At 36.0% G+C, this 14,090-nt stretch overlaps 1 protein-coding gene across 1 annotated transcript in view; it reads left to right on the top strand.

The window, feature by feature from the left end:
- ARSB (arylsulfatase B) overlaps positions 1-14,090 on the top strand; it is a 68,072-nt gene that overhangs the window by 4,057 nt on the left and 49,925 nt on the right. Inside the window, exons 2-4 of the mRNA XM_026717730.2 lie at positions 1,721-1,907; positions 3,235-3,425; positions 4,790-4,997. Of these exons, the coding sequence (XP_026573515.1) occupies positions 1,721-1,907; positions 3,235-3,425; positions 4,790-4,997 (586 nt within the window). The remainder of the gene's footprint in view (positions 1-1,720; positions 1,908-3,234; positions 3,426-4,789; positions 4,998-14,090) is intronic.

Raw genomic sequence — 14,090 nt, 5'->3', positions numbered from 1 at the left:
TCACAAATGGCGATCTCTTGACTCTGGAACACTGCAACCCTCTTGATCATGTTGCAGCAGTTGTAAGTGCAAGGTCTAGTTGTAAGTACGTTTTTTAGTTTTGTATTAACTTTGGTCATTAAATGAATGGTCTTAAGACCTGTATTCTCTCCTAAGATTTCACAAAGACTCAGCATTCATGAGTGAACATTGGGATTTCTCAAGATTTGAATAATTAAAGGAGGGTGCTTCTTGCGGCCCCAGTGAAGATCTGTTGTTGTATCTTTAGTGTACATAAAATGTAAGCTCCTCTAGCTGAGTTTCCATTATACTTTCCTTCTGCCTCTCCCCTCCCCAGCTTTAAGATAAAGAAGGATAGGTAGGGATTTATTAAAAAGAAGACCGAGTTGATGAGTCAATTTCAAACATTTTCTGTAATAAGTGTACCTAATCTGAAATAAGGAAGTGGCAGTTCTGAGCTTGGTTGCCTTTTATATAAACTCAAAATACAGATGTCCTATAAATGCAGGCTAACTATGTTTAAGTGTTTTCTTATGGATACATCATGCAAATTCTTTATCTTCATATATTTCTTTATTTGATTATACTTAAAGTTGTCGTGATTGGTTTTTCCAATATTCAGATTTGTTTTCTGATAAAAATATGTCACTATAGACCAGGGGTGTCAAACTCGTGGCCCATGGGTTGGATGAGTCACCCACTGGCCAGGCCCTCCCCCAGTTTAGCAAAGGGGGGAAAGTCACAATATGTCACGTGATGACAATGTGTCGTGTTTGACACCCCCGCTCTAGACAAATGCTGCTAGAACTTGACTTACAACAGTTCATTCAAAGTTGCAATGGTACAGGAAAAATTAACTCATTTTTTCAGTACCATTGCAACTTTGAATGAACTGTTGTAAGTTATGACTATTTTTCACACTTACAATCAATGCAGCATCCCTATAGGCACGGTCTTTTGGCAAGTTATTCATATTTAGGATGGTTACTGGCAAGCGGATCGATGAGGAAGCCAGGTTCACTTAAGAGCCCTGTTACCAGGAGTGGGATTCAACTGGTGTTACTACCGGTTCGGTGTAATGTTTTGCAGTGCTGTGTGTGTGTGTAAAATAGCAATTAACCTGTGCCACCCAGACAGCTGATAAGCGCTGCATGCAGGTGCGCAGCATTTCAAAAAGCATCTTTTTACTGCTTTTTCAACCTCAGCTGTGCCACGCAAAGCAGCTGAGGTTGAAAAATGCAGGAAATAAAGGTCAGGTAAGAGCCCAGGCGGGTGGGTGGGCCAAACAGCAGCAGACACAGAACCAGTTCTGTGTCTGCTGCTCTTCAGAGCTATAGAGCTGGGCAGAACCGGTAGCATCCCATCCCTGCCTGTTACCAATTTAACAACTACAGTGATCCACTTAATAACTGTGGCAAGAAAGATCATAAAATGGGGCAAAATTCACTTAACAAATTATGTCTTACTTAGCAACATAAATTTTGGGCTCAGTGTGATCATAAGACGAGGACTCCTCCTGTTGAAGAGGTATGGACTACAATTCTCAAAATTTCCCAGCCAGCAAAATATTGCTGGCTAGGGAATTCTGTGAGCTCCACACCTCTTCAAATTGTTAAAGTTGAGGAACACTGCTGTAGATAGAACTGGCTAATCTTCCTAATGTTACATGGGAACTAATGTAACATTAGTTACATTGTTAAGGCACATTTCTTTTCATTAGATCCATACAGGTTTACAGCATCAAATAATTTGGCCTTGTCAACCTAGCTGTGTCCCACTGGATGAAAAACTCCTGCCTGAACTGCTTAAAGAAGCAGGTTATGTTACTCACATGGTGGGGAAGTGGCATATTGGAATGTACAGAAAAGAATGTCTTCCTACCCGTAGAGGGTTTGATACTTACTTTGGTAAGCTAATCTATTTTCATTCTTTCTTTATGCTGTATGCTAAGAATGTTCTATCATTTCCAATAGCCCGAACTGGTAAGCCAAGTCATGATTTCTTTTTTTATTGACCAAGTTATAATTGCCTGAGATCAGTTATAGGCTAAGGCAAACTCCATAGGCTTCAAACTCTGGTGTCCAGGTTCACTTAATGTATCAAGGCAAAACCACACAAATGAAATGGAAACTTAGCGATGAGTGAACCTCAGGTAGAAAATTCTTTTGAACTGGGTAAGCAAGACACAAAGAATGAAGCCTTTCAAATTTTAAACAAGTAGCGGAGTGCACAAAAGTGAAACAAATATACACTATGTACAATTATAAAATGCATTTCTTTTGCCTGTTATTCAGATATATTCTTTGCTGGTTGTCGATAAGCATAAATGAATCAGCATATGAATTCATAAAGAAATTCTATCATAATTGATACGTTGGGCATGTCGAACACTTGTGTCGATTTATGAAGAGATGCATCAATGTTCTCCAGCCTTGAAACTCTCCAAATACTTTGCTCTTTTGGGAGTTGCAATTTCGAAACATTTGAAGCAAAGTAAGTTGGGAAAATTAGGTAATACTGCAATCGTTTCTGTAGAGGTTTCAGTTTCTAATATAATGTAAGTTTACTGCGCAACAATCTTCATCTTTGTTGATGGCAGATTCAGAGAAGAACTGGATGTGAAAGCTATATGCATACTCTAATTACTTTAATATTGTCTCTCTTAAAGCTGGAGAAGTCTACTGAAAATATTCTGAGACAGAGTTTATCATTCTATGTAAAAATTGCTAATCGATGCATTTATTAGTTTCAAGGATTCATAATATTCCAGCAGTAGTAAGAGAAAAATGTTTTTCCTTATTTGATAGTGGTAATTCGTTATTCTGAGTCTCTTAAGTCACCAGTTGGTGTCAGTAGTAGATCAGATTTTTTAAAACTTGCCTGGAGAACGTGAATATAAGTAGCACAAAAGTTGTATGAGCAGCTGTTCAGTTTATTTTGTAAATTTCAAAACAAAAACAGCTGTTCTTGCCTACAACATTCTATAATTTCGATATCAATATTTCTGATATATTAAACCACTTAATATATTACTGCATTGCTTTTAATAATTTTACATAATGTACTTAATTATACTTCTTTAAATAGAGGATGGAGTACATTGCCAAATAAGTGATGGAGTTTATTTACTTATTTTAAAAAATCTGAGAAGGGTGTTGTTGTTTTTAAGTTTTAGGGAATTTCTGCAGATTTGCCTTCTGAAATTATATTATAATTGATCATTCCTTGTTTTAGGCTATCTTCTTGGAAGTGAAGATTATTATTCTCATGAGCGCTGTGTGCCTATTGTGTCTAAAAATGTAACCAGATGTGCTCTTGATTTTCGAGATGGAGAAAAAATTGCTGAGGGATTTAAAACTATGTATTCTACTAACATATTTACAAAAAGAGCTCTTGATCTTATAGCAAGTCATCAGACTGAGAAGGTATAATTATATTTTTTGGTCATACATACATTTTTCAACACAGCTAAATATTTGAATTTCCCTGAACGAGTTGTTGTAAGCAAAAGCAGATGGATTATCTGTATGGATAGGTTCCTTATTTAAACATACATTGTTTCCAAAAAAAATAATGGTCTGGGTTATTCCATTGCACTGTGAGGTGTCATCAGTTGTTTCAAGCATGAACTGCTCTTATACAGTTTTATATATAGGTTGAAGTAAATAAATAATTCAAAATGGCAAAAATGTTAAGTATTTGGGGGATTCATTCTTCAAATCCAAAAGACTTTAAATGGGAACAATAATATCTCATGAGAGTTGAGGCAATCATGCATGATTGTGAATAATTTAAAAATAAATATGAATTTTATTATTGAAGGTTTCTGAATGCTATCTGTAGATATACAGTTGACATGGCATCTGTTGATTCTATATTTCTGGTTCCTATACTAAAGCATGGTTTATTTAATTATGTTTCATAGCTGAGCCACAATTAACTGGGTTCACATATACTAATCATGGTGAAAGACACAATGGGGTCATGTGTTTATTTTTTATTTATTTATTTGATTTGTCAATTGCTTACAAGATAATAGGTATAAGTATATACATAGTTATGAATACATGAAATGGGTACATATAAGAAAAAATAAAAGAAACAATAGGACAGGGACGGTAGACACATTGGTGCGCTTATGCACGCCCTCCACAGACCTCTTAAGAAAGGGGTGAGGTCAATAGTAGACAGTCTAAGATTAAGATTTTTGGGGTTTGGGAACATATCTAGTTACATATCTGTGAGCTTCTGTTTCTCTCCTATCATCCTTACCTTTGTCATACCTTACATAATAGGGTTTATATCATTTTGAATCCTGGGTAATCTGGATTCTAAATTGCGGGTGGAAACTTGCAAAAACTAAAATGAAGGGATGAAGTCATGTGGGAAATTATGGAACCATGGCCAACTGTCTTTCAACTCGTCTCACCTTATTGTAAATGATTGTCAGTGTCTTTGGCTCCTAAACATATATCTATAACAAACAGAACTCTAACTCAGCTGCTATATTCTCTATATTGTAAATGTTTTAAAGTTTTTAAAAACTAATCAAAAGTTTGATTAATCATAATGAGATTATTTGAACATAATGAGATTATGCTCATTATAAGAACTTCACAGACATGGAAAACAAAGCTCAAATGTTTTTTACCCTAGCCAAGTGAAAATATAAGGAAGGAAGTATACATAAATGAAAATGTTATCATTTGTTCTTCTGATGGTTTTATTTAATGCTATGGTTTCTTTTTTTTCTTTTTTCTTTTTGGTCATGTGTATGTTTGTGTTATAGCCATTATTTCTTTACTTTGCCTTGCAATCTGTCCATGAGCCCCTTCAAGTGCCTGAAAAATACATAGAACCATATTCTTTTATCAAAGATGAAAAGAGACGCAAATATGCTGGAATGGTTTCTATAATGGATGAAGCTGTAGGAAATATCACTTCAGCCTTGAAGAGATATGGCCTTTGGAATAATACCATTCTCATCTTTTCTACAGGTAAGAATGAATAATTAAATATATAGGTACCCAGCGATATATCTTGTGATACAGAGGCAGATTGCTGTGAAAATGGCCATTGCAGAATAATAATTGCACTGGCAATCAATGGGCTTCCAGAACCAATTTAGAATACTGTAAAGCCCTATATGGTATGGCCCTGAATTACATCATGTTCAAGGTCCAAACCTCAAATGAGATAAAAGATGTGTAAGCCACAAGGAAGGTGGTCTTGGTACTAGTTCCCCCATTGTGGGACATATTGATCTCCCCAGGTTCCTTTGGCCCCTTCACTTCTGGGGTTTCAAAAAGCATTAAAACTACTTTTAAAAAATCAAAGAAGCTTTCAGCTTCTATCAAGGAACATCCAATGATTTTTAAAAATACTTATTGGGGAGGGGAGTTATTTAAACTGTTGGTACTTTTAGATATTGTTTGTTATTGACAGTTTTTTCTGTACATCACCTGACATCGACATAGAAATAATCCAAATAAATAATTACATCTCTAGAAAGTGAGGCACCATAAATAGATGATGGCATTTGATATCAAGGGCAGAATTCCGAACCAATTCTACCCCGTTTTGCTTCGCTGCACAATAAGGAAATTGGCAACATTTAATGTACTTACATGGATAAATATGATTGTCACTAATCCTATTTACAGTTGAAATTGGGTTTCTTTTTTAATTTGTCAATTTCCTGTGGTACCTTTCATTCCATTTTTTTTTTAACAAATGTTAGGAAACCTATTCTTTCCCCAAACACTTGGGAATGATGCAATATAGGCAAACAGTTGATCCACAACATACAAGTTCCAACACATGTTTACTGTAGATGGATATATTGAGAATTTGTTTTCTAACAAGCCTATTAATGTATGTACTTACAGTAAATTAAAATATGGTTAACTATTGCTTATAGGGCATGCATTAGTTTTGCCCAAATTTGCTGTACACAGGTGCTGTAAAAGTACATATGGAAAACTTGGCATGCTCTTTACAAAACTTACCTTGTGATATTTTAAATATAGAACAATATTGCTATTCAGTTTTTATTACTATGACAATTTACCCAATGCTTTTTCGAATTGCCATGTAGTTTCTCAAAAAACTTCTGTAAAAAGGCTTTTGCTTTTCTCCCATAATTAAGCATCTCTGAAAAATTGTTCTTAATTTATTTTAGCAATTTTAGGTTACTTTATTATTGAAAATAAAGACTGTTACTGCTAGGTTGCATGTCTGTGGAGATTCTCAAACATTCATGTCATGGTTGTGCCAAAGATGCTTTTTCAAAAGGCAATTGTACTTTGTTTTTTCTTGAAGACATTTCGCTTCTCATCCAAGAAGCCTCTTTAGTTCTGGGTCGTAGTTTTCTGTTGTACATTATTAAAACCAGAGAAATCAAGAGAACTATATCAAAACCAACCTATTCATTATGATTCTGGAAATATGATTGTACAAGAAAAAAAACAGACAGACACACAGGCTGGGCCTCTAAGACATGCAAGAACATCATCCCTGAGAAATTTCATCAGAATTCTCTTATTTTTCTTAGAAGTTTCAAAAGCAAATTCTCTTGCAACAGAATGAGACAGTTACAAAAAGACCCGGCCTTACCTTGCAGTAAGCTCAATAAAATTGAATCAGCTTCTGAGACACAAATACCCCACCTCTGAAGCAGAGAATATAGCAAAGAAGAAAGAAATGCTTAGCCTAAATATATTAAGAACATTTCAGTTCATGATTTAACTATTGTCTAAAAGTACTTGTAAAAAAGGCAAAATGAATCCAGGTATACTTTAAAATACCTTAACAGCCTTTTCAGGTAAAGTATTAAATAAATCTGCCAGAATTCTACTTACTGTATATCAGTGGTCCTTGACTTACAACAGTTCATTTACTGATCATTTAAAGTTACAACGGCACTGAAAAAAGTGACTTATGACCATTTTTCATACTTATGACTATTGTGGCATGATTAAAATTCAGACACTTGGCAACTGACTCATATTTATGACGGTTGCAGTGTCCTGGATCATGTGATCACCCTTTGCAACTTTCTGACAAGCAAAGTCAATGGAGAAGCTGGATTCACTTAATAACTGTGTTACTAATTTAGCACGTGCAGTGATTCTGTGCATGTGTAACTGTAACAAGAAAGGTTGTAAAATGGGACAAAACTCACTGAACAAATGTCTCATTTAACAGCAGAAATTTTGGGCTCAATTGTGGTAACGACTACCTCTATATATTTATTTATATTATCATACAATTTATAAAGATTTTTTGAAGTAGTCCTGGTGTTTTTAAGAATTCCTCTTTTTTTAAAGGAAAAATAACTTTAAATCTTAGCATTATACTGTCATAGAGCACACATAGTAATAACTGGACAAATTTCACAGTCCAAATATGAGGTAATTAGAAAACACTTTGCCTAGATTTGTATTTTTTTTCATAGGAAGCTGCCTTATGCTGAGCCAGATAATTTAGCCAATATTATCAGATCAGCAGCGATTTTGAGTTCTGCGCTCCAAATACAAACAAAGCTAGGGAGAAGGCTGTTCCTACTACTGTATATCTGGTAATTTCCAGAAGAGGGTGCTACAAGATATGAAATTTACTTATCATGGTCAGAAATTAGTTTAATCTATATTCTTTGTTTTGAAGTGTAACCTTTTCCATATTACTTTCCCACTGTTATGACACATCTTGCAGCAAAACAATGAGCTAAAATAAATCCGAGTACGTTCTCTTCCATCAACAGCTAGTACAATTTAGTAAACATCCTGATCTTCTTTGGTATGCTGTTTGTTGTCTGGGTTGGCTTTCTGGTGCAGCAGTGAAAAAGGTATTGCTGTCCAGATGTAGCCTCTCAGCATCTCTCACCATAGCCACATTAGCTGAAGTTGTTGGGAGTTGTAATACAATATCTGGAGGAATGTAAGTTCTTCATCCTTGTTTCAGTAGACAGTACCAGAGAGTCAGTAGTCTAGTTGAAATCATGAATCCAGTTGTATGGTTACTGAATTTCTAAAATTAGGAGTTAAAGATCTAGGGCTCAGAGTTTCATGGTAAGTCTCTCAACTGAACCTACTTTGCTGCACGGTCATGAGATTAAAACAACAAAATAATGTATCACCTTTCCTAAGCTTCTTGAAGTGGAGATGTATTAAGAATTAATATCCAATTAAGAATCCAGAAGAGACATGATAGCAGTCTTCCAATATTTGAGGGGCTGCCACAGAGAGGAAGGGGTCAAGCTATTTTCTAAAGCACTCAAGGCCAGACAAGGAATAATGGATGGAAGCTGAACAAGGAGAGATTCAAACCTGGAAATAAGGAGAAACTTCCTGACAGAACATTCAACCAATGGAACAGCTTGCCCTTGGAAGTTGTGGGAGCACCATCTCTTGAGACCTTCAAGAAGAGATTGGACTGCCATTTGTCAGAAATGGTGTAGGGTTTCCTGCTTGGGCAGGGGTTGGACTAGATGACCTATAAGGTCCCTTCCAACTCTAATTACATTTTTTTGCTCTTTACTGCGTTTATTCTTAGGATGCTTGAAATATAATGCACAATACATACAGATATAAGATATGCTATCACATAATTTCCATAATCTATAGCAAGCCAATGTAAGAAATTGGAGTGATGGCTGCAAGTTTTTAAGAACTGCTGTTAGGAATGTATTTATTTCTATCTAAAACAGTGTTTTCAAACTTGGTAACTTTAAGATGTGTAGATTTCAAGTCCCAGAATTCCCCAATCATCCCAATTCTCTAATAAAATGAGAGAAAGGAGTATGAGAATTCGTTCTAATTTACCAGTGAAAATTGGCATTTTAAAAAACAGTTGCTCTGCCTCTCGTACCCAGAGCTAGTCCTCCTTAATGTAACATTTGTGTGCCTATCTCCAGATTATTTATTTATTTGATTTGATTTGTCAATTGTTTACAAGATAATAAGTATAAGTGTATACATAGTTATGAATACATGAAATGGGTACATATAAGAAAAGTAAAAGAAAAAGAAAAGAAACAATAGGACAGGGACGGTAGGCACGTTGATGCGCTTATGCACGCCCCCTAGAGACCTCTTAGGAAAGGGGTGAGGTCAATAGTAGACAGTCTAAGGTTAAAGTTTTTGGGGTTTGGGGAAGAAACTACAGAGTCGGGTAGAGTATTCCAGACATTGATCACTCTGTTGCTGAAGTCGTATTTCCTGCAATCAAGCTTGGTGCGGTTAACCTTGAGTTTGTATCTGTTGTGTGCTCTTGTGTTGTTATGGTTGAAGCTGAAGTATTCATTGACAGGTAGGACATTGCAATGTATGATTTTATATACCATGCTTAAATCAGACCGAAGACGGCGTAATTCAAGGTTTTCTAGTTCTAGAATTTCAAGTCTGGTGGCATAAGGTATTCTACAACGAGTAGAGGAGTGGAGAACTCTTCTTGTGAAATATTTCTGGACTTTCTCAGTTGTGCTAATATCAGATACGTAATGTGGGTTCCAGACTGATGAGCTGTATTCGAGTATTGGTCTAGCAAATGTTTTGTATGCTCTAGTTAGTAGTGTGATATTACCAGAGAAAAAGCTACGTAAGATTAGGTTAACAACTCTTAATGCCTTTTTGGCTATGTAGTTGCAGTGGGCTCTAGCACTTAGATCATTAGAGGTGAGTATTCCAAGGTCCTTTACAGAGCTTGGATCATCAACAAGATCTTGACTATTCAGCTTGTATGTTATTTTTGGATTTTTTTTGCCAATATGTAAGACAAAGCATTTATTTGTTGAGATTTGAAGTTGCCATTTGTTTGACCATTCTGATACACAGTCAAGATCTTTTTGAAGGGTAGCAGTATTGTCTGTGGTATTGAACAGCTTTACATCATCAGCGAAAAGAATGCAGTTGCTCTTAATATGATCACAGAGGTCATTTATGTAGAGTATGAAGAGAGTTGGTCCTAGAACATTGCCTTGGGGGAACACTACTATTGACAGGTACAGAATTTGATAGGACGCTCCCAATTTTGACCATTTGTTGTCTGTTTAACAGGAATGCTTCTATCCAGTTATGCAGTTGTCCAGAGATACCATAGGATTTTATTTTTAGTAGCAGTTTGTCATGTACCACTGAATCAAAGGCTTTACAGAAGTCTATGTAGATTGCATCTATTGTTTTGCCCTGATCAAGTTGTGTAGTCCATATGTTTTTGCAGTGTAAGAGTTGCAGATTACAGGATAGTTTTTTTCTGAAACCAAATTGTTTATTGGAGAGTAGGTTGTTTGTCTCTAAGTGGAGGATAATGGATTGGTTAATAATTGATTCCATGACTTTACAGGTGATGCAGCATAAGGAGATTGGTCTGTAGTTTTCAACTAGGCAAGGGTCTCCCTTTTTGAAGATGGGGATGACTGTGGCTTGTGACCATAGGTTAGGCAAGGAACAAGTACAGTTGTTTACTATGTGCTTTGTATGTTGTCCCCATGTTTCCATTCTTGTGATCAGATTCCTTGTTGCAATACATAAGCCTTGCTTTTTCATCCACAAATAATTTAGATATTTGGAAACTAAGCAACGAGAGAACCAACCTAGAACTAAGGAGAAATTTCTTAATAGAACAATTCATCAGTGGAACGACTTGCCTGCAGAAGTTATGGGTACTCCAACATTGGAGGTTTTTAAGAAACGATTAGACAACCATTTGTCTGAATGGTATATATTTCTTGCTTGAGCAGAGGGTTGGACTAGAAGACCTCCAAGGTCCCTTCCAACTCTGTTATTCTATGGGAGTTCCACTTTGATTACTCTGTGGTCCACTTATTTCACAGGTTCCTGTCCTGCTCCCCTCTCAAAATGGTTTATCTTTGTATGGATTTGAAATTACAAATAACAGGTGAGGTCAGATTGACCAGCACTATTGTACACCAAGAGAAATATGTTCATAAGCATCTTGAGTATAATTAGTAATACTGGAGTTCCCCTAAATTACAGGGCAATGATGACAATAAAGAGAGTGAACTTTATCACCTTGGTAGCTCATGTGGAAACTTATAGTCACTTCATTAGTGAGGCAAAGTGTGAATTAGATTTTGCTGGATGCACAGTTTCTTTTTGTCCCAGTGTGATATTAGAGACCAGAAAACATTACTGATTTTGAAATAACGTTGAAAGAGAGAAAGAATATCAAGGAAGGAATTTTTGATAGCTTCTCGGCATTGTTCATTTCAGCAATAGAGAACATTCCAATCCTATTGATGTACTCTAATCTTTGAGCCTCTTTTGAAAATGTTTAATCCAGTGGTGGGATTCAATTTTTTTTTCTACCGGTTCTGAGGATGAGGTTGGTGGCCATGGCAGGGGAAGGATACTGTAAAAACTCCAGTCAGAGGTGGTATTTGCCGGTTCTCCGAATTACTCAACATTTCCACTACCGGTTCTCCAGAACTGGTCAGAACCTGCTGAATACCACCTCTGGTTTAGTCCCACCTGTTTGGAGATGAATCTGAAAATCTTCTAGGACAAGCCTGCCCTATTCATGCTGGAAGAGAGGGCTTACTGTGGATCCCATTGGTCAAAGAACTCTTGACTATTGGGATCCAAAAGAAGAACCTTCTCTGCCACAGTGCCCACCCTTTGGAACATCCTACCCATTAGGGTAAGATCTGCTCCCTCCTATCCTTTAGCAAGAGCCTGAAGACCTGGACCTGCTGGTTGGCCTTGGGACCAAATGCAAGAGTTCCATGCTGGAGGTGGCTGCTAGATTGGCAGACTCCACCTCCCCTCCTTGCTCTCTTCTCTCCACTCATCCATCTTTTTGTTATCATATTGATGGATTCTAATTGGTTTATTTTTCAGTGTTTATTCTATTGTTCTATTATTTTACTTTTGTTTGTTTGTTTAGTCTTTTCATTTGTTCCTTTTTATTGTAAGCTGCTAGAGTGGGCAAGGTAGGCAGCAAATACTTTTAGCAAATCAGTAAAATAAAAATAGAGGCATTTCAGTGTAGATTAATTTTTCAAAGATGTGTCTTTTGTTATGTGTCCATGTACTCAGGACTGGATTCAATATAATTGAAATGTGTGCAATCATTGAAGCATGCATTAACAGCATATTAAGATTTTTCAGAAAATTGCAGTATATTCTCCGTAGATATATTGCAAGTAGGCTTTAAAATAAAAGTTTTCAAATACAAAATGTATGGGTGATTTTGGAGTTCAGACTGGGAGCAGAATTCTTAAAAATATAGAAGTTGTGGGTGCATTTTTCAGAAGTTTAGTAGGATGAGTGGGAAGGAACTAATCTTGCTCAGAGAAGAATATACTTATCACAGAAATTATTCATTGTGGACAGCACTGAAACATACAATACACAAAGACCAAAAGGGAGAGTGGAGAGAGCTGCTTAATCCTTGAAGTATAGAAGTTCAAGAATCCAGGTCAGTGGGAATGCCTGAGGTTAGAAATTAAGTGGCTCAGTCAAACTCTGAATTAAAGCTTTCATAGAAGCTGCACAATTAATAAATATAGACCATACTATTAATCCTCCCCTTTTATAAGTTTTGGAAGGATTCACTCTCACAGTCTAAAAATTTATAATGAAATTGAAATCAGGCTTCCATTGCTGTTTTTGGCAGTCAATTCTAAATGCTCCAAGCTGATGCGAACAGAAGAACAACTTGAATTGGTGGCAGGTTTGCCCCTTGCTTAAATTCATTCCACAGCCTCATGCCTTTTAAATAAGTACATGTTTGAGACATTTAATATTGGTACCACCCTGTATAATTCTTGACATATTAGTGTCTCTTTATTGCTTCTAAGATATACTTCTATGATAAATAGCCAGATTCCAGGCTCAACAGCTGGTCTCAATTCCCTTTGTGCTTCTTGCTATTGATTTCTTAACTTATTTATCTCTTATTAAAGGACTAACTTTATGCTAATATGAAGTTGCTTTTTAAAAAATAGATCACTGATTTTCTTAAAGCAGTGCGGTATAGTACTGTCAATTCCCCAAGATTTTTCCCTTACTTTGATCTCAGGAGGGGCATCTGAAATGCCCTCCAAATGTTTTAAGCTTCAATTACTTTCAAACCAGCCATTGCAGCCAATGGTAGGAAAGTCTGAGAGATGTATACAAAATGAGTTGGATCCTATGTTACCACCTCAATTATGAGACTCAATATTTGATTATCCATATGGATATTTTATTTTATTGATTTTCTGGTTGAGTCTGGAACAGATTTCATCCATTCTTATCCAAAGTGATCCCTGGAATACAAAGAGGAAACAGACTAAGGAAGATGTGTACATAGGTTCACACTAACCAATAATGCATTTCTTTTGATTTTGGCTTAACAGATCAATTTTTTTATCAATCCATCTATTTCTTTATGTAAACTATAGATTATGGGTTAGTATGCTGTATTGTTAAACCGTGCTGTGTTATTAAAACAAAGCATGGCTGAACACAGTGTGAAAACGACTGCTTAGTAATAATGTCTCCAGTTCCTTAACTTGACAGTTTAAATTCAACATCAGAAAGAATTATTTTGCATTAGCAGATGGCAGTTGAGATTCTTTCATCAACATGCATGGAAATGTTTTGGCAATGAGATACAGTATATGAATGGCAAAATACTCATTGTAAGAGGCTCTCGGAAGTTTGGAAGCAGGATTTACTATTTCAGCTTCGCTGAATATAGCAGTAGATGTAGGCTAACTGAAATGGAATTCAGTTTAACTTATTATTTATGATGATCTTGAGTTTGGAGAAACCATCTGACAAATTGGTGGACTTGACTACATAAGCCTAAAAAAGGTTGGAAGGCTGGATAAATTTTATTTCAAGGGGATATGAACTTAATAACCATCTTCTGTCAGTCACTGTCACTTTCATTTTCCCCTTACAGTGTATTTCCCCTTTTCAGCAAAACAACAGCAGCACAAAGTAGTAAGTGCATATTGAAAAGTGCACTTTTAGAAAGAATTTGCTCTTCTCCCCTGAATGCCTAATAAAGTTCAAAAGTATGTGTGAGGAGAGATATTTCTCTAAGCTTCTCTTTTTTTAGTTCAGAAGAATGATCTGAAA

The sequence above is a fragment of the Pseudonaja textilis genome, chromosome 2 (assembly GCF_049901715.1).
Source record: "Pseudonaja textilis isolate UNSWEBS1 chromosome 2, rPseTex1.2, whole genome shotgun sequence".
NCBI classification, from domain to species: Eukaryota; Metazoa; Chordata; class Lepidosauria; order Squamata; family Elapidae; genus Pseudonaja; species Pseudonaja textilis.
The sequence above is the reverse complement of the archived record's forward strand: the minus strand, read 5'-3'. Positions and strand labels throughout refer to the sequence as shown.